Genomic DNA, 20,707 nt, shown 5'->3' on the forward strand with positions numbered 1-20,707 from the left:
CTGTTCCCTCCCTAACCTAATCTTTGTACACTTAACTATCCTAAAATATACGTTTCCTGCGGTGGGAAGTCCACACAAAGGGAATTCTGTTCATTCTTAATTCTGTTTTGAACACGTAAAAAGTGGAAGCCTTCTTTCATTAGGCGCTTCTACTTCGATGACATAGTGGGCAGGGACCACTCACCCCTTTTTGTGTCGACAGCAGAGACGGCCTGAATCAGAAGAGGTGCATTGGACTCCGAGTACTCCACAAACACCAGCAGCAGCTTCAGGGCCGTCTTCACCACCAGGCGGAACTGCAGAGAAAAGATACAACCATCGTGTAGCTGCAGACACGGCGGGGATGCCTGAAAGCTTCGTCCTAACAGCAGCTGGCACCCAGCCCCTCTTCTCAGCAATTACACAGATTCCTTCACTGGACGCCTCAGAAGGCAGGCGTTAGTACAGTCTCCATTGCACAGGTTAGGAAACTTGAGGGCACAGAGGCCCCTGCCCAAGATTGCACAGCTAGAAATAGAACCAGAATTTGAACACAAGGCCTTTGGCCCCAGAGCTCACACCAATGGTCTCTCAACAGACGAGGTAACAGCTGCTGGGTTGGTTACTTCATTTTATCCAGACTAGATCATTCTGAAGTAGAACAATCGATTCTCATTTTTCTGGCGAGGAAGCAGGCACAGCAGGTTAAATGACTTGTCCAGGGTCACAATAGGTCACCTGAACCAAGTCCTGCCCTTAAAACTGCAGAGAGGTCTGCCTGGGGCCTCACCCCACAGTCCTGGGCCCAGAACACTGCACGCACGAGGAGCCCCACGGAGCCCAGGGGCCCTCCCTCACGCGGGCCGAGGGTCACTCACCCAACCTCCCAGCTGATGCTACCGCAGATCCCTAACTCAGCTCAGCAGCTGGGGGACTGTGGCAGCCTGGGGGTTCCAGCTCAGCTCCCTGCCCGCTCCCGCAGGTGCTGCAGCTGCTACCTCCACCCACAGTCTCCTTTCCTGCACCCCACTTCCTTCCAAGAACCTCCTTCTCAAGGAACTCACACACCATGTTCCTCCTGGAAATGGGTTCAAATCTTGCTTCTGAGAAACAGCAAACCTGCCTTGGGGCTGCTCCTCCCACCCACAGCAGGTGGCTGGGCAGTGCCCCGCCCCCCACCGGCAGAAAGCACTTTCTAGGGGACAGGGGCTGATCTGCATCGTGTCTGAAGGGCCTGGAACTACACCTGGCACAGAATGGGCTCAGCCATGTTTGCTCGCTGAATGAATGGATCAGGTAAGGACCAGCCAATCAGCCCACGTCCCCTCGCCCCACCCCCGTGGCCATGGAGAATCGGCTCCAGGCTCTCCACTCACTCTGCAGCGCAGAAAGGCCCAGTGCCCCCGTAGGCATCAGCTCACATCGAATTATTAGGGGCACGTGTACGCACTAGGGGAGAACTGGAGCCCTGCACACGCCGCGGGAAACAGCGTGAAACCACCACCCACCCCCAGTCATTTCTCCAAATACATGCACCTCCCTCTACCCCTTGCCCCTTCTCCTCTGTCCTACTTCCCTAGTAAACCAGCTGGCTTTTCCTTGATTCCACATCTCTCTCCAGCCAGTGCCCTGGTTCCCAGCTCCAAGTTATAGGAAAACATTTCAAAAGAGTTGTCACCCTCCCTAGCCCCCCTTCCTCACTTCCCATGGACTCCTCAATCCAATGTGACAGGGCTTCTACCTCCACCGCGCAGATCACATTACTCTTGTCAAGGCTGCTGATGACCTCCGCGTTGGTCAGTGCTTACTCTTCTGTGCTCACTTTGGCTCAACCCTCAGCAGCACGTGACACGATCAACGGCTCCCTCCAGAAACAATTTCCTCTCGCCATGGCCGACCACAGTCTCCTACCTGGGTGGCTCCTTCTCCAGGAGGAGCTCAACCTCCAGGTGTGGGAAGGCCTCAGGGCTCACTACTCCCCCGGTCCCTTGCCGTGCGCTCTCTCTAGGTGAGCTGATCCAGGCTCTTAGTTTTAAGTCCCATCTATGACTCAGTGCTCTCCAGGCCTGGCCCCCGACATCGCCACTCAAATGCTTACAGGCCCTCAAATTCAATATGGCCCAAAGAGGACTCCTGATTGGCACGCATGCTCATTCCATCCCACAGACCACTGCCAGCATGTTCCTTCCACAGCCCCCACCTCAGGACAAGGCCCCGCCATCCACTGAGTGCAAGTGGGAGTCACCCTGCCCTTCCCCCACCCAATCCTACGATGACGCCATCGTCCAGGGCTGTCAGCGGCTGTCCTTGCCCTGACTCCCTCCACATCTCCATCTCCCTGTCCACCATGACAGCCTCCTAAGTACTTCTGGGCTTGTCACCATGAAGTCCATTCTCCACGTTGCAGCCAGAGTGACCTGGGCACTCTCAACCCTCTATTCGCTCTGCGTCACATTCAGGGTGGAATCCACCCCTGTGGGCTTTACGTCTCTGCCAAGCTCTCTGACCTCATCTCCTGTCACTCTCCCTCTGCCCAGGGAGCTTCCATTAGCCACCTTTCTTTAGTCATGCGACCGTGCGCTTTTCACACACTGAAGCTTGTGCATGACTCAGTCTTCTCATTGGCTATTCCTTAACCAGTCACCACAGGACTGGCCTTTCCTTATCCTCCAGGTCTGAGAAATTTCCCCTCATGGGAAGTGGCTTCCTGACTACTTCATCTAAAGGAGCCCCCTGGTCACTCACATCACCCTGTTCTATTTTCTTCACATCCTTTATCATGAACTGAAATCGCTACACACAAGTTTGTTCACCTGATGTTCCTCTGTTGCCCCCAACTAGAGCAGAAGCTACCTGGTGGCGGAGATATTACTTTATTTGACACACAGGAAACAGCGTCTGCCCCGAGGAACTACTGGGTCAGTATTACACACGAAGGGCAGGCCGGCGCGCCCTTTTCACCGAGGTTTGCTCTGCACACCCAACCACTAATGTATGTGTACCCAGCCTTGTATCCCCGACTCCACGCCCCGACAACTTCACGGAGGACAACCAGCGTATTGGGCTTCTGTCCTCACGGCGACATCCTTATCGCAGTGGCACCTGAGTTCCTGTGAGGGCTTTGAGCTCTTTAGAAGTTTTCAACTTCATAACCTGAGTCCCACATTCTCTGCTCTCCCTGACTGAGAACAGACTAAATTCCAGAGTATTTTTCTCAGCAGTACAAGGTTGGGGGTAGGAGGGGAAGGCATGGCATGATGAACTGTGCTATCTTTGTACGTTGAGAGCTGAAAAAAATTTCTTCAAGTAAATAAAACAACCCAGCAAGCCCAGGCTTGGCGCCCTCCTCAGTGGGTACACTATTATTATGTGGTTTAAGCCTCCTCAGTGCCTTCGTGGGAAAGAACCTGGCTGCTGCCCAGCCCACTCCCCCATCAGCTGGTCTCAGCAGGACCCCCTTCTGGGCATCTCTGTGGTCACGGGGCCTTGGCCGGCATGGTCCCAGGGACCCACTCTCCCATATGAGGCTCTCTAAGTAAGAAGCCACTGACTGTTTTCTCAGGGAGCCTTCTTTCTCTATTAGTCTCAACATGCCTATTCATGTCATCTTCTCCTTTGCAATAAAGGCTCTGTTTAGAGATCTTTTGGCACTGTTATTTTATTTTTTTAAATCCCTAAACTCTTCTGATTCATGATTTTAGGTTTCTACAAATTTGGCTTCTACTGAGTCTAAGTGGACATTTATTTATGTTTGGAAGACTTACTATGTGAAATTAATCACAAACATATTAGACAGTTAAACTACTTTAAAAAAGAGCATCAGCACGTTAATTTCATGGAAATGAATGGTACTAATTGCAAGCGTGTCCCAACTAACCATCAAAATACATCCAGCAGGACTCCTCCTGACAAATACCTCACTAACATTACTGCACAGACTTGAAAGTAATAAAAGTACCTGACTTCAAAAGATTTCTACATCAAACCCTTATTTTTCCAGAAATCACTTAATTTGATGCCCTCCAGAACCTGGAAAGCTATCAAAACCCTCCAAAACCTTGGAATAGCCACAGTGGAGGCCACACAGCCATTCCTCCAAGTCCAAACACGCTGCTCATCTCAAAGCTCTTAAAAATCCACACCGGGTGCCACAGCACTTATCCTAAGACACATGCTAACAGGAGCGGCCACTGAGCTTCCCGACCTGCTGAGAAGAGGCAAACCAGAGGCCAGTGATGGGGAAGGAGAGGCAGGCCCACTGTGGCGGCAGGAGCAAGGACCGCAAATGAGGGGGCGGGAACAAGCGGCTCGGATGCCAGCACACACTCCACCGCGTGGCTCAGACACTGAAGATTTCTCAAAGGGCAGTGACACTCCAAGGACGTTTCATCTCTGCCTGGTGCTCCTTCATGTTCTAATGAGGGGTTTCATTGCAATGACTCACAGGCTCAAACACCGGCCTATCCATCTAGCACTGAGGGAAAATCAGTAAGAATAGATTCTCATTCCGGTGGAGCATCAATCGCTTGGGAAGACAAAGCAACTGGTCACAAAACAGTTAAACACGGCAACATGGAGTCAGCCTCAGAAGCAGTGGCTCTAAGACCAACCAGATGCTGGGGTGGTAGATTCCCCACATCCAGAGGTTCTGAGTGGCCCTTGCTAAGGCTACTGCAGAAGGAATTCAGAACCCGGATGGGGGTGAACTGGCTGAGCCCATTTAAAGTTCCTCTGAATCCCAAGAGGCTCTGCTTCTTCTTTCAATGTCTTGAGTGCCTTCCAGATGCCCAGCACCAGCGAGGTTCCCTGAGAGAGTCAGGAAGCTGTAGCCCTGCCTTTAAGGAGATGGTCATCCTGCTGTGGAGAGAGGACTCAGAACACCTCCATACCACACAACTGAGAGCATTACCGTGTTAAGGGCCCTCCAAGCCAGGCTGCTGAGAACAGAGAGCGCTTCCCAGAGCAGAGCCCTTGCAGTGGGGAGAAGAGACAGCTGGACAGGCTCGGGGCTGATCCAGCCGCCCTTCGGGGCCTCCATGGTGCAGAAGAGCCGTGTGACAACCTGTGGGTTCCTGCTAACACAAATAAGCCCTCTTTTTTAGGGTTGGAGGAAACACACTGGGGGTCGAGACTCAGCCTTTGGGCTACACATTACCTACTTTTTATATACAGTCGACCCTTGAATAACCCTTTGAATTGCGCAGGTCCACTTATATGCAGATTTTTTTCAAAAGTAAGTACTACAGTATTACATGATCCATGGCTGGTTGAATCCACAGGTGCAGAACAATGGATACAGAGGAACCACAAATACGGAGAGCTGACTAATTCATACGTGGATTTTTGACTCCTAGGAGGGTCTGTGTCCCTAACCTCTGTGTAATTTAAAGGTCAACTATAATTACATTCTAGGAAAAACTAGTACTGTAGTCTATTTTAGTGCTGTCCATTATAATAAATTATGCTTTATATTGCTTTAAAACATGCAACTAAATCACAGTATATGACAGGAATCTGAGACAACCCCTTTGCACAAGGACAGGCACATGCAGGCAGCACTGAACTGTGCTTCTCACAAGTATGAGCCTTACTCTTGGCTGCAGCTGTCATTCTCGCTCTCTGCTCCTACACAGCGTAAAATAGGGGCCATGAGGCTTCAGAGGAACAAGGATGCCTGATGACCCAGGGATGCAGCACTTGTCAGGTCAAGCCTCAGTCAGGGACCGAGCTTCCATGAACAACTGCACGAACAACTCGGGACTCCCGCGTCACCTCCGTGTCGGGAGGCAGGGACTGAGAGTAGGAGGATGGTGTCCACACGGTGCTTGGCTGGATTTTGTTTTTGTTTTTTTTTAATTTTCCGAGTCAACCCACAGGGAGGGCGTGGAGTCAGCCTGTACAGAACCCGGGTGTCTAGGTTTTGGATAAAATGTAACCACCAGATGTATGGAAAAGAAATAAAAGGCAGCTTCTCAATAATTCTGCACTTAAAAGCAAGCCAGAACTCCCTTCATGTTTTATTGTACTTAGAGAAAACCAACAACTACACTTAGCAGGTCAAATATGCTGTTTATTAGGTAGAAATAAATATTCCCCGAAATCTCCAAATTCCTACTCCTCTTCTAAAATTCAGCAACCATAAAAAGAAAACAATTTCCAAACCTCAGGATTTAAATTACAAAGGGGGTTAGAAAGACATGCTTCATTCTATTTTCATTTTCCACTAAAAAAGGATAAATATGTTATAGAAGGGGATGCTGGTTATTAAAACTGAATTAGAAATTGTAAGGTTAACTGGATCCACAAAGCTTTGCCACTTTGTTTACAAGCTTACCAGAACTAAGAATATACTAAATATTTTAACAACAACAAAAAATTCAAGTGACTTAAGATACTTATCTTTAAGAACTTCTCTTAAACATATACTTAAGCTCAGAATTCCTAAGCGAAAAGCTCAGAATGTGCCCGGAACCTTTTGTAACTGGTTATCAAACAGATACCTTGGACTCCAAATCTTTCCCCTTCTGTGATGTTGTCTGCAAAATGAGGTGGATCTTATCAGAAATAAAGTATGGGCCCAAATATATTCCCTGAGTCCAGAATTCTGAGCTGTGGCTTTCAGGTTTCTTGAGGGAGGGGTGAACACACTAAGGTTGGCACCTCTGCCAGGACAGGAAGTCACCTGCCTCAAACCCTGATGGCCGACCTGTTTATGACCCAGTGAAATGTGCAGAAAGGGAACCAACTTGGTGATTAACGGAGTAGCCAAGTGTGAGGCTGGTAACCCCTTAAGTTTTTACTAGTCAGTGGTAGGAAATCTTACAGAATGTAAAATACAGAAGACTGTTCAAAAATAATTCAAATAAATGTCAAAATAGTAAATAATGCTACAAATGAACATGTTCTATTGAGATAAAATTCTGGGGTTTAGCTGGAGGTTTCTTAAAGAATAATGACTAAAAGTGGACAAGACCAGAAAACATCCACTGTGCTAACTTTCCCTTAGGAGACTCAGTGTAACTATGAAGAGTTAGTTGGTAACAGGTAACATAAATCCACTGTTGTTAACTAAGCACTACCGGAAACCCTGCACTGAAATACTGCCTGAAGGAACACCTTGATAGTATCTGATGAAGGGGGGAATCAACCAGGGTGGGGACTTTTCCCATGAGTGATATCTCCACCTTCAGATGCAAAATCTCCTGGTCTAGGAGGCTATGTGACTTGTCACGCAGCTAATTTCTGGAGGAAGTCAAAGAAAAACCAGGCCTATCTGATTCTTTCTACCTACTGTAGGGAACCCCATCTTTCCCTCTGGTGCAAAAACATAAGCCTTGGGGAAATGTGACATATATCCTTCTCCAAGGAATAATCAAAGTTAAAGAACTTTCTTATATAAATAGCTAGCTCTGGAAACATGACAGTGGACAACAAGCAAACCTCAGGAATGGTGAATGTGCTACTGGCAAGAATTCGGCCGTCAGCTCACATCTCCTTGGATGGGTGGAGAAGGTGGGCAGGTGAGTGCTGGCAGGTGGAGAGAGGCTGCGGGGATGCGGGTGAGCGGTGCTGGCAAAGGCAGACCTGAGCTTGTAGGGCTATTCCCAGGGCGGCTCCAGGAAGCCTATGCTTCTCCCAGTCCTCCTGTCCACCCAACTCTCTAAGAACATCTCTTCCTAAGGAACGGCACATCGGCTACCGTGGGGTTTTTACATCACCCCAGATGTCTTCCATATTAGAACCACCCATTCTTACTCTCTCCAGCAGCTAGCACACAGCTGCTAGTCCTTGGCCACATGTCCTAAAAGGGCAGAAGAGTCAAAATCCCACCCCTGCTCCTGTGTCTCCCATTTACGTTCACAGGGGAACTTGTCTGTGTAAAATAGTAAGCTGCCGTTCTGGTTTATCGATAAGCCTCTGGAGAGCTGTGGTTCCTTCCACATATCGGCTCCCTGAAGTAGATCATCTCAGAGTGGATTGAAGAAGCTGCTGTTCCAGCTTTGTGGCTGGAGACTCATCCTGGACCACGGGGTCCCCTCAACCTGCTGGCTCGTTTAAGGTCTGGCTTGAACCTCTGGCCTCTCCCTCTTCCCAAACAATGACTAGTAAAACTTCCTTTTTTTTCCCTTCCACTGAGATTATCTGCATATGGGGGCATCCAAGAGATCAAATCAGTGAGAATTAGTTTTCTGGGTGTATGGAGCCAAATAACCAGCAAAAGAGCAATAGTTATAAAGGGGAGGCTGGCTCTTTGCACCCATAATATCTCTGATACACATATTACTTGAACCTGCCATTACAACTTGTGGAATTTAAAAAATCTTACCTAATGAAATATTGATAAACATGGAAAAAAACTGAAATACAACCTCATTCACTAAACGTGTTTTCATGAAGACACAAAGAAGCTCTATAGTGCATAATTAGAAACAATTTGATTTTACAAAATGAGAAAAATCAAATAAATTATAGTACACTTGTATGATTAAATATTACATAGACATGTTTTGAAATGCCATAAAAATACAGGAAAATGCTTATAATATATTTAGAGTTAACTACGTAAGAACATTTCAAAGAAAAAGAGTAGAAAGAAATGTACAAAGTTAACAATCTTTATATCTATATAGTAGCATTTCAGGTGATTTTTACTTTTTTTTTGTATTTCTAAAGTCTTATACAAAGAGAATATATTACTCTTATTATCATAAAAAAATCAGTAAAAGTTTTTAAAGGTTATTTTTTAATATCAAGATTTCATATTACACCAATAAACTTTAGCTATTTTTTCTTCAATCTGTTATCATTAACTGCATCATGAAATTAGTTTTAATCCAATTTTCTATTAATAAAATACATATTAATTCAAGTAATTTGGAAAGATTAAACATAAAAATCTGATAGAATTCATTGCCTGAGTAGCTCTCATGGTATTTTATTTATCGTGTTTTTAAATATACAAAATTGAACCTCTGGCTCCTACTCAGAAAGCTACAAAGAGTGTTGCTCCAAACCTAACAAGAAAAAAGGCCAAATAATCATTAAAATCAACTTTTCTTGAATCCACTAGAGAGATGGGATTTCAGGGCAACCAAATAGCATGAAAGCTAAAAAGGAACAGTTTTCCTTCCACCAAGAAAAGGTGGGACACAGCAATGGCCCATATAAGTAGAGCAGAGTAGGAAGACGGAGCCACCATGCCGAGAAGCAAGTCAAACTCAGATCATAGTTGCAGCAAATGGCCAAGGATAGACTATCATGAGAGTATGGTACCCCTGGGAGCTACAGACACAGAGGGATTCAGCATCCACTCACAGCCGCTGTGCAATGACCTCCACGGCACCACGAGGAAGATCGGGCAGGGATGGAGACCTAAGAAAGTCTCCCCGTGGTGCAGGCTGGGGGATGCACAAGCAGATAACGAGAACGACAGCAACCACCCCATAGGAGGAGGGGAGCAGCTACCACACCACCCGGACAGGCAGGAAACTACACCCGAGCCTTCTCCTCTATGAGACAAAAGCCGTAAGCCGCAGGGAAGGACAGCAAATCTTGTTGCCCCTGACGCACAGGGGGCGTAGGAGAAGGGAGAAGAATAAGACTCTGTGCTTCTGCGGCAGGAGCAGGAAACCATCCTCAGCACAGAAGTTTAGAGGTCCCCTACTACCGAGGGAGGTACAGGATCACTGAGGTAGTCCCCGCCCCGCACCCCGCCACCAAGACCCAGGCACACTGACCCTTCTGAAGACCAACGTCGAAAACAAAGATGATGGAGAAAGCCCGGTCCAGGAAGTGTCACTGGTGCTTGTCGCTAGCAGAGGGACAGGAGCATGGAGAGAGACCCCCTCTGAGGCTCAGACGCATAAAAAGGTCTCAAGCTGACAGTGAAAAAAGGAACTTTGAGAAAAACCCTTTGGCAAACCAGTCCTCACCTCAAGCACAAGATAATGCCTTAAGGAACTTGAAAACTGGTGGTGCAGGAACATACCAGAGCAACAGCAAAACCCAAACCCTGTTCCCCTCGAGAGCAGACTGACAACCTCTCAAATAGCCTAGCGTTAGAGACTTGCCCATTTATAGGCATAAATACTACCTACCGCAGTCTATACTGTCCTATACATGATACCAAGCTTTCAACCAAAAATTACAAGATGTACAAAAAAGCAGGAAAGCTCCAACTCCCCACCCCTGCTATCAAGAAATGAAGCCATCAACCGAACCAGACTTAGACTTGACTCAATACTGGAACTATAAAATTCACAGTGATTAAGATGTTAAAAGCTAGTGGAAAAGGTACACAACTTGCATAAGCAGATGATATATTTCAGCAGAGAGAAACTAGAAGAAAGACTCAAATGGAAATGCTGGAAATAAGCATTAAAGGAGATGAAGAATGTGTTCAGAAGTTCATCAGGAAGACTCAACACAGAGGAGCACAGAATCAGTTTCCTTCACGATAAGTCAGTAGAAACTGCCCAAATGAAACATAGAAGACAAAAGAGTGAATAGAAGTTTTACCCATGCAAGACATATTTTGGACGAATGTGTCATGAGCACTTAGAAAAGAGAGGGAAACAGCCGGGACCAGCAGTTTCCAGGTGAACAGGTCCTGGCAAGCTGAGTGCATCTCTTTTTTTTTTAAACAGGAGGTGGTAGACAAGTGAAAAAGAGTTTTTAACTCACAACACTGAGCACTTAGGTGCAGGTACAATGCTCAGTGTTTTACATATTCTTCATTATTATTATCCTCATTTTATAGATTATTATCTCCATTTTATAGAAAAAAATAATAATCTACCCAAAGGATCACACAGGTTGTCTGACCCTAAAGCTCTTACCCTTACCACCAGTTTACCTTGTAAACTCAATGAAGAAACGAGGCTGGATGATCATAGAGTTAGATGCCTTCCCACTAATTGCACTAAAATGGCCCCAGTGCCCTAACTGATCAGTGCTGACCTGCAGGCTGCACTGCCTTACACATTCCTTGCCTCTGTCGACATTTTGGTCAATGACACAGAAACTCTGCTTATTCAATTTACGTTAAATAAAACTAAGATTAAGAGTTAATGTGATGAATGGGCAAAGTTCAAAAGTATATTGAGGCTGAAACTCTGGCCTGAAATCAATGGGAAAAAAATGCAAAGTTCTGCACTTAGGTGTAAAACGATCACAGAGATGCAGAATGGAAGAAACTGGCAAACGTGGATGAGTGGGGAAAAAAAAAACAAACCTGGGAGGTATAGTGAACTACCAGTTTGATTTGGGCCAGCACCCAGGGCTGCTGCTGAAATCAGAGGTAAGATTTGTGGAAGAGTGACATCGTATCCCAGGAGCCTACCATATTACTATTCTTTGTACTGGGTAGACAGAAAAATTAGTAACCCATATGATGAGGATTTGCAAACTACATCCCCAAGGACTATCTGTGGAAACCACTGAGTTTAGTTTGGACAGGGTGGCATGATAACTGCCTTTAAAAACTCAAAGAGCATCATGGGGAAGTGAGTGTGTGTTGTTCAAGAAGGCAGTGCACAGCGTTTGGTTAATTACAGAGACGCCGAGGTGGGTCCCAATAAGGAAGGCTTTCCCTCAATTCCAGTGTCTATTAATGGCTCTTGGGGGGAAATGGCACTCTCTCTGCCGGAGTATCAGCAATGTGGCTGGTGAATGTCAGGAACACCTTGAACAAGACTTTGCCATCTCTTCAAGGCTAGGATCCTATTTTATATTATGTAACTCAAAAAGCACTTCAGTGAATCTTCAGATAATTCTGCTGAGTGAAAAAAAAGCCAGCTCCAAAAGGTTACATGCTGTGCACACTACCATTTATATAACACTCTTGAAATCACAAAAGTGTAGAAATGAAGAACAGATGAATGGTTGCCAGGGATGTAAGTGGGGGTGGGAATAGGAGGGAAGTGATATTAGGGCTCCTGCTGGTAATGGATATATTCTGTCTTTTGACTGTACCAAATCTCAATCTCCTGATTTGAGATATTGTAGTACAGTATTACACGATGTTACCTTTGGAGAAAACTGGGTGAAGATTACACAGGACCTCTATGTATTATTTCTAACAATTATATGTGAATCTACAATTATCAATTATCTCAAAATAGAAAGTTTAACCAAAAAAAAAAAATTAAAAAGCGCTTCAGATCTCACCCACATGTAGGTCATCTCAGTGGATCACACTGGCAGTGACATGCCAGTGACCATGACCAAAGGGCTCACGGAAGGTCCTCTCCTCCACAACGAGGCAGCACTTCCCGGAGCACCTGGCACCCTGGACACACCTGCTTAGCTCTCCTGGGAGACACTGCCTTCATCTCACAACCAGTATGCCAAAGCTTTCCTGCTAATGAACCCCAATATCCAACTTTTCTACTCCTGCCAGAGGCAATGATGTATTTCTAGCTGCCCAGATTCAAAACTATGACCCTAGCTTTGATTCTTGATTTTGTTTTTCTACATGCAGGAACCCCATCCTAGGAAGCTGTTCCTCAAAATGTCTCCAAATTTTCATCGTTCCGTTTCTGCTGTAATTCTTAGCCAGGCCTCATCACCTCAGAGATTTGATACTGTGCTAGCCCCCCAGCTTCCCATCCCTGTCAATTTCTCCCCAACCCACCCACCTCCATCCTACACACTGCACCGTTACTTCTCATCATTCTACCATCCTAACGAAACTTTGAGCAGTGTTCCCAGTGTGTGTGTGTGGGGGGGGTTGTGGGGGGGTAGGGAGAAGAGGGAGCATGGCTCTCTAAGGTGTGTAAGAGAGAGAGAGAGAGGAGTGTGTGTGTGTGTGTGTGTGTGTGTGTGTGTGTGTGTGAAAGGGGGCTGTGGCCAGAGCTCCCCTAGACTCAGGTTTAGCAACTAGGCTACATGGGAGTCGGGACACAGGGCCATCCCCACACAGTACAAAGAAAGTCTGGAGATCTGTGACCAGCAACCTCGGGCACAGCTGGAAGAATGAGCTTCAGTGGGGCAGACAGAAAAATGCAGAAATAGCAACACAGAATGGGCGGATTTCATGATGACATCAGGAGGTCATGAAACCCACAAGGAGGTGGACAACCCCTGCGGCCTCCCCCATGGCCAGAAGGGGATCCATACGGATACAGAGAGGCAGACTCTGCGTGAGGATGATGAAAGGCTATGCTGTACAAGCTGAATCACCTTACCCCAATTCACGAGACTTCCAGATACACTAAAAGAAAAAATCCATACTGTGTGGAAAGCCATGGGTTGAGCATCTGCTTCTTACCTCTGACTGGGAAGTTTAAAGATGGATTTTTGTAAATAGAATGAAACATGTTATTGAAAACACTTTTTCTTTCTTTTAAAAAGTAATTATTTAGCTGCAAATGTAACATTTTCTCCTCTGTCTGTAAGACTCAAATATCTGCAAATATTGCATAATGGCCCTCTGGCAGACTCACATCTTGTTGCCTTTCATGGAAGGAAAATGAAGAATTATGAAAATAGAATGACAAGGTTTCTCTAACCCAGGATTCCATTATCAACTCTGTGCCTGTTTAAGGTGAAAACAACAGGACCTCATGGTTTCTGTTCTTTAGGTTCCGAGAAATCTTCATCAAAAGAAAACCCTAGGACCCCTGGCTTTCCTGATTTCTTAATTTAATTTGAACCAGGAAAACCACTGTGGCTGTACTGACCAATCGGAAGGTTGAAGGAGGGGCCTGAGGCTTCCTTCTCAAAACCTAAGGGTTTCATGCTGGTGCATCCAATCGTCTTTGCAGATTCCTCACTGTCCAGTCATGGGGGCGAGGGGGAGTGTTGAGACTACCATACTGGTTTTGTAAAGACAAGTGATCTCATTAGAACTGCACTGAAGATAAACGCGGTGGCTGCTACCACTGCTGACTTTCAGCCACTAGCCTGGAACCGAGCACCCCTTGCAGGGTCAGGCATGGACACGGGCTGCGAGCATCACCCACGGTCCCCTTTCTAACAACGCCATAAGCTCCAAGGCTTAGGCTGACCTTTGACTCTATTTTCTTTTTCTCAGGGTGACTGGCCTGGTATTGAACACAAGAGCTGGAGACTATTGTGGACCTTCCTCCTGGAAAATGAACGATGGAGAAAGAAACCAGCACTGATCTGATGCTGACGCCCCAGGTGGCTGGGGAGGAGGCTGGGGAGACAGAGGCCCTGAGGAGAGATGCCCAAGGCCCCAAACGCTGTGTGTGCTACACAGGGAAAGAAGTGGGGGAAGCATAATTCCTACAAACTCATTCTTAAGGACTTTTAATTTTGTGATTTCTCCATGGTATTTAGAAGTCAGTAAGGATGTCCCTGTGCATTCCTTTTCCTTGCAGAATGATTCCAAAGAAAAACTGACAGGATGCTGTTGCAACACTGAAGGCTCTGAGCCTTCCTCCCATCTACTGAGCGGACAGAGGCACTTCTGTTAGGCCCACTTCCTTTTTCTCATCTCCTCTTTTTCTTCCTAGCCCATGGTCTCTCCTCTCACCCTTTCCCCTCTCTCTCTTCTCTTCTTCCTGCCTTTGCCATCCTCTCTCCCCTCCCACTCCCACCACCGGGACCTTGCCCTCCCTCTACTCCCTTCCTGGTGATGAGCTAAAAGGTTGTCACTTTTCCTATCACAAGCACAGCTGCTAGGTTTTATTCCCTTTTGGAAATAGGGCTGCTTGTTGGCATTTTATGATGACCATAATAAAGTCAGTTTTTATTGCAAACTCTCCCATCTCCCTAGCTTTTGGGGTCCTCGAGGCCATGCAGAGAGCACAGGGGAGGGAGCAGCTTCCAAATGAACATGAAGGTTAGGGAAGGCTCCCAGCAGAAGGACAGAAAAATCAGAAAACGCTGAAACAGGATATGAGATACACATCATCCCTCAGCCTGGCTAAATCAGTCTATTCGGACCAGAATTCCACTCAGCTTGCAAGGTCACCTACAGCAGTTTGTAAATAGAGCCATATCCATTTTCCATAGAAAACAGAGCCAAATTTTTAAAAAGAAGAACAGATTTTCCGTCTCCTAAGAGAAACCATGGCTGTTTCTATTATAAAACGGGACTGGGGGGATTCTATCATCAATAATACTGGGAAAAGGAAAATTGAGAGGAAGATGTAAGGGCAACCAAGGACCTGGGACCCAGTGGGCATTGCACACCGAAGCCATCCAGAGGGGAAAGGCCCTCCCACCCACACAAGGGCACCATCACCAAGTCTGGAAGGAAGATACAGCCTCAACTAGATCTATTCTTGTCATAAAGTCAAATCAAGGCTGAGTGCTCCTGACATACAGCAGGGTCCTCAGGAAGCAGGTACTTTGAGAAGCGAGGTCAAGGGATGTGACTCATTGCTTAAGAGCATGGCACTGGTGCCTGCCAGCCTTGGCAGGCTCGCCCAACTGGGGGTGGCAGTGAACATAGGGATGGGAAGCCTGGGATGACCACAGGTTCTGCAGGGACCCCTGGGAAGCTATGTTGATTCTGTGACCGAAGTCAGGCTGAAATTCCCCACCCAGGCCCTCGATGCCCTCCCTGCCTGATCCCGTTGCCTCCTCTAGTCACCGTGGTCTCTGCTATGGTGCCTCACCCCACAAGCTGACCATACTTCAGCCTGGGTTCAGTAGCATCTGCTCAGGACAGGATCCCTTCTTACTTCCTCCAAATCCACGCCGCCCCGCCCCAGCCAGGTACCTCCCAGTCCCACCTGAATCCAGAGAAGACCACACCAGAGCCTCACTCAGCTTCCAGCACCCCTTGGGTAGCAGGGTGGATCTTCCTCCTTAAGGCAGCACCCCCAGAGTGTGGGCACTCACAGCCGAGGCACGGCCAGCCAGACGTAGGCCAAGATCCGTGGGGGAAATTAGATAGATTCTCATAACCAAGCACTATTTCCTCAACTACAAAATGGGGATGGCATTATTTACCTTACAGTGGTCTTATGTGGATTAAAGGTGACAATGCTTGAGAAGTACCTACTATGGTGCCTGGTGCCTAGGTAAATTGTTAATAAATGTTGGTCACTTTTATAATTGATGGCAGAGTTGAAAGGCAATCTCAAATTCATTCATCTATATATAGGAATATGCATATACATATGTATAACATATAAGTATGTACTTAAGTAACTGAAAGTATTAAACATGAAATACAGCGGGTAATATTAATACTCTATCCATGGCATAATGTTTTAATTAAACATTAAAAACCAGAGGTGCCAAAAGCATTTGATTAATGCTTAAAAGGAAAAAATAAAAATACATTAAAAATTCGTAAGCTCTTTGCAATTTGAGTGAGTTTTTTTTTTTTTTAAATCTATAAAACAGTAGTCCTTATTTGTACTGTGACAGGGCAGGAACAAAGCTGAATAGGACTTCTTTCTGCAAAACCATCTCAGAGAGGGTAACAGGGTAAAAAGACAGGTGTATAATATGCAAACTGAATAAAATGTTCAATCATAACCTCCTCTTACCTTTGACCCAATGAGCGTGTACAGCCACTGAATGGTTTCATTGTGGTTTATTACTCCATTCATCCCATCCACATACAACATAATCTGGCCCAAAGCTACAGAAGAGAAGAGAAAAAGAAGCAAGGAGACGTTATGGTTTATATGTAAATATAACCTCCAGTGATCATAATGTCAAGTGAGATTTTCACACTTTAAGTACACTGTATGTTAAGAACCAAATCTGCAGAGAATCCCTGAGCTCTGAAATTAGCGCAATCTCATTGCAGAAAGTGTTGATCACTCCAGAAGAAATAAGGGTTATCCTGGTGTCTGGAAGATGCAATTAAGGCCCCAAATCCAGTGATTGTTGTTTCTCTGTGCCTTGATGTATAAATGCATGTTTCTACGTTTCTATATCTGTATGTAGTCTCAGACGAGGCAGAGATATCCATGAGATGGTGTCTGGGTCATGGCCTACCGCTGGGGCCAAGAGGGTGCATGAAGTTTCTAAAAACAACTTGTCTGGTGCCCCAGCCTATGGTCAGGCAGGTCCCTGACACTATGGAACCATTTTGAGCCAATACAATTTGAACCCTTAAGATAAGGAACAAATATGTATTTAAATATTATTTGTAATCCTTTTAAAGACTTTCAGGTTTTAAAATGTCAGAAATCATGAAAACAGAGGGTGGGGGTGGGAAGGGGGAACGGGGAGGTTAGTGTTTAATGGGGACAGAGTTTCAGCTTAGGAAGGTGAAAAATTCTGGAGATGGTGAGAGTTGAAAAACAATGTGAATGTACTTAGTGCCACTGAGAACATTTAAATATGGTTAAAATAGTATGCTTTACATTATGTGACTTTTACTGCAATAAAAAAATTTAAAAAAGAAATCATAAAAAAATTGTTGATACCAAGTCCTAAATTCTTAGTTAAGAAAAATATAGTCACCACAGATTGTTATTATTCACCAAAAAAACCCAAAACAAAACAAAACCAAAAAAAACAAGCCACATTATTACTTTAAAATATATATATATTAACTCTATTTTTTCAGTTCCCTTGGTATCAAAATAATTTGGATTCTAGAATACGAACAAACAGAAGTTACATACTCTTAAGTAAATAGGCTTCCTTAAATCAGGTCTGACCTTACTGCAGCCATAATTAATTGGCATGGCATTGGCATTTTTAGGTAACACTTTTTTTTCTGGTAGTATTAGGATGTCTTATTTTAGAAAACTGACAACAAGAGGTGTAAAATGAAAATAATTCATAATCTCATAGTTTAAAGAATTATTCTTAACATGTTGATATGTTTTCTTACATTCCTTCTTTTATGCTTTACACACACACATACACACAACTTTATACGTAGGTCGTGGGAACAGTCCAGATAAAATGGTGATGATTGAAAAGAGCAAAGCACAAAATAGTGAGTGTACACTAATTCCAAGCATACAAATACATGTGTTATGTTAGAAAACTCACTATTATACTATCCAACAAAAGATCAAATGACAAAACCACAGCACCATTCTGAGAAAAAGTATGCTCCTAAATATGTAAAAACTCAAAATTTTTTTTGGATTTATTTTATTTATTTATTTTTTAACATCTTTATTGGAGTATAACTGCTTTACAATGGTGTGTTAGTTTCTGCTGTGTAACAAAGTGAATCAGCTATACATAAACATATATCCCCATATCTCCTCTCTCTTGCGTCTCCCTCCCACCCTCCCTATCCCACCCCTCTAGGTGGACACAAAGCACAGAGCTGATCTCCCTGTGCTACGTGGCTGCTTCCCACTAGCTATCCATTTTACATTTGGTTGCGTATATATGTCCATGCCACTCTCTCACTTTGTCCCAGCTTACCCTTCCCCCTCCCCGTGTCCTCAAGTCCATTCTCTATGTCTGCATCTTTATTCCTGTCCTGCCCTTAGGTTCTTCAGAACCATTTTTTTTTTTTAGATTCCATATATTTGTGTTAGCATACGGTGCTTGTTTTTCTCTTTCTGACTTACTTCACTCTGTATGACAGTCTCTAGGTCCATCCACCTCACTACAAATAGCTCAATTTCGTTTCTTTTTATGGCTGAGTAATATTCCATTGTATATATGTGCCACATCTTCTTTATCCATTCGTCTGTCGATGGATATTTAGGTTGGTTCCATGTCCTGGCTATTGTAAATAGTGCTGCAATGAACATTAGGGTACATGTATCTTTTTGAATTATGGTTTTCTCAGGGTATATGCCCAGCAGTAGGATTACTGACTCATAAGGTAGTTCTATTTTTAGTTTTTAAGGAACCTCCATACTGTTCTCCATAGTGGCTGTATCAATTTACATTCCCACCAACAGTGGAAGACGGTTCCCTTTTCTCCACACCCTCCCTAGCATTTATTGTTTGTAGATTTTTTGATGATGGCCATTCTGACTGGTGTGAGGTGATACCTCATCATAGATTTGATTTGCATTTCTCTAATGATTAGTGATGTTGAGCATCCTTACATGTGTTTGTTGGCCATCTGCATTATCTTCTTTGGAGAACTGTCTGTTTAGATCTTCTTCCCATTTTTGGATTTGGTTGCTTTTTTGATATTGAGCTGTATGAGCTGACTGTATATTTTGGAGATTAATCCTTTGTCCGTTGATTCATTTGCAAATATTTTCTCCCATTCTGAGGGTTGTCTTTTTGTCTTGTTTATGGTTTCCTTTGCGGTGCAAAGCTTTTAAGTTTCATTAGGTCCCATTTGTTTATTTTTGGTTTCATTTCCATTTCTCTAGGAGGTGGGTCAAAAAGGAGCTTGCTGTGATATATGTCATAGAGTGTTCTGCCTATGTTTTCCTCTAAGAGTTTTATATTATCTGGCCTTACATTTAGGTCTTTAATCCATTCTGAATTTATTTTTGTGTATGGTATTAGAGAGTGTTCTCATTTCATTCTTTTACATGTAGCTGTCCAGTTTTCCCAGCACCACTTATTGAAGAGGCTGTCTTTTCTCCACTGTATATTCTTGTCTCCTTTATCAAAGATAAGGTGACCATATGTGCGTGGGTTTATCTCTGGGCTTTCTATCCTGTTCCATTGATCTATATTTCTATTTTTGTGCCAGTACCATACTGTCTTGATTACTGTAGCTCTGTAGTATAGTCTGAAGTCAGGGAGCCTGATACCTCCAGCTCTGTTTTTCTTTCTTAAGATTGCTTTCGCTATTCAGGGTCTTTTGTGTTTCCATACTATTTGTGAAATTTTTTGCTCTAGTTCTGTGAAAAATGCCATTGGTAGTTTGATAGGGATTGCATGGAATCTGTAGATTGCTTTGGGTAGTATAGTCATTTTCACAATGTTGATTCTTCCCACCCAAGAACATGGTATATGTCTCCATCTGTTGGTATCATCTTTAATTTCTTTCATCAGTGTCTTATAGTTTTCTGCATACAGGTCTTTTGTCTCCTTAGGTAGGTTTATTCCTAGGTATTTTATTCTTTTTGTTGCAATGGTAAATGGGAGTGTTTCCTTAATTTCTCTTTCAGATTTTTCATCATTAGTGTATAGAAATGCAAGAGATTTCTGTGCATTAATTTTATTTCCTGCTACTTTAGCAGATAATTTGATTAGCTCTAGTAGTTTTTTGGTAGCATCTTTGAGATTCTCTATGTATAATATCAAGTCATCTGCAAACAGTGACAGTTTTACTTCCTCTTTTCTGGTTTGGATTCCTTTTATTTCTTTTTCTTCTCTGATTACTGTGGCTACAACTTCCAAAACTATGTTGAATAATAGTGGTGAGAGTGGGCAGCCTTGTCTTGTTCCTGACCTTAGTGGAAATGGTTTCAGTTTTTCACCACTGAGAATGATGTTGGCTGTGGGTTTATCATATATTTTATTATGTTGGGGTAAGTTCCCTCTATGCCTACTTTCTGGAGAGTTTTTATCATAAATGGGTGTTGAATTTTGTCAAAAGTTTTTTCTGCATCTGTTGAGATGATCATATGGTTTTTCTCCTTCAATTTGTTAATATGGTTTATCACATTGATTGATTTGCGTATATTGAAGAATCGTTGCATTCCTGGAATAAACCCCACTTGATCATGGTGTATGATCCTTTTAATGTGCTGTTGGATTCTATTTGCTAGTAGTTTGTTGAGGATTTTTGCTTCTATGTTCATCAGTGATATTGGTCTATAGTTTTCTTTTTTTTGTGACATCTTTATCTGGTTTTGGTATCAGGGTGATGGTGGCCTCGTAGAATGAGTTTGGGAGTGTTCCT

At 44.3% G+C, this 20,707-nt stretch overlaps 1 protein-coding gene across 5 annotated transcripts in view; it reads right to left on the bottom strand.

The window, feature by feature from the left end:
- The window catches only part of FHOD3 (formin homology 2 domain containing 3), a 501,308-nt gene that overhangs the window by 203,171 nt on the left and 277,430 nt on the right, over window positions 1-20,707 (bottom strand). For all 5 annotated transcript variants that reach the window (XM_060283165.2, XM_030876573.2, XM_030876572.2 and 2 more), the window contains exons 6-7: window positions 16,452-16,546; window positions 185-296 (exon numbers count right to left, since the gene is read on the bottom strand). In XM_060283165.2, the coding sequence (XP_060139148.1) occupies window positions 185-296; window positions 16,452-16,546 (207 nt within the window). The remainder of the gene's footprint in view (window positions 1-184; window positions 297-16,451; window positions 16,547-20,707) is intronic.

This window comes from Globicephala melas, chromosome 13 (assembly GCF_963455315.2).
Source record: "Globicephala melas chromosome 13, mGloMel1.2, whole genome shotgun sequence".
Lineage (NCBI taxonomy): Eukaryota > Metazoa > Chordata > Mammalia > Artiodactyla > Delphinidae > Globicephala > Globicephala melas.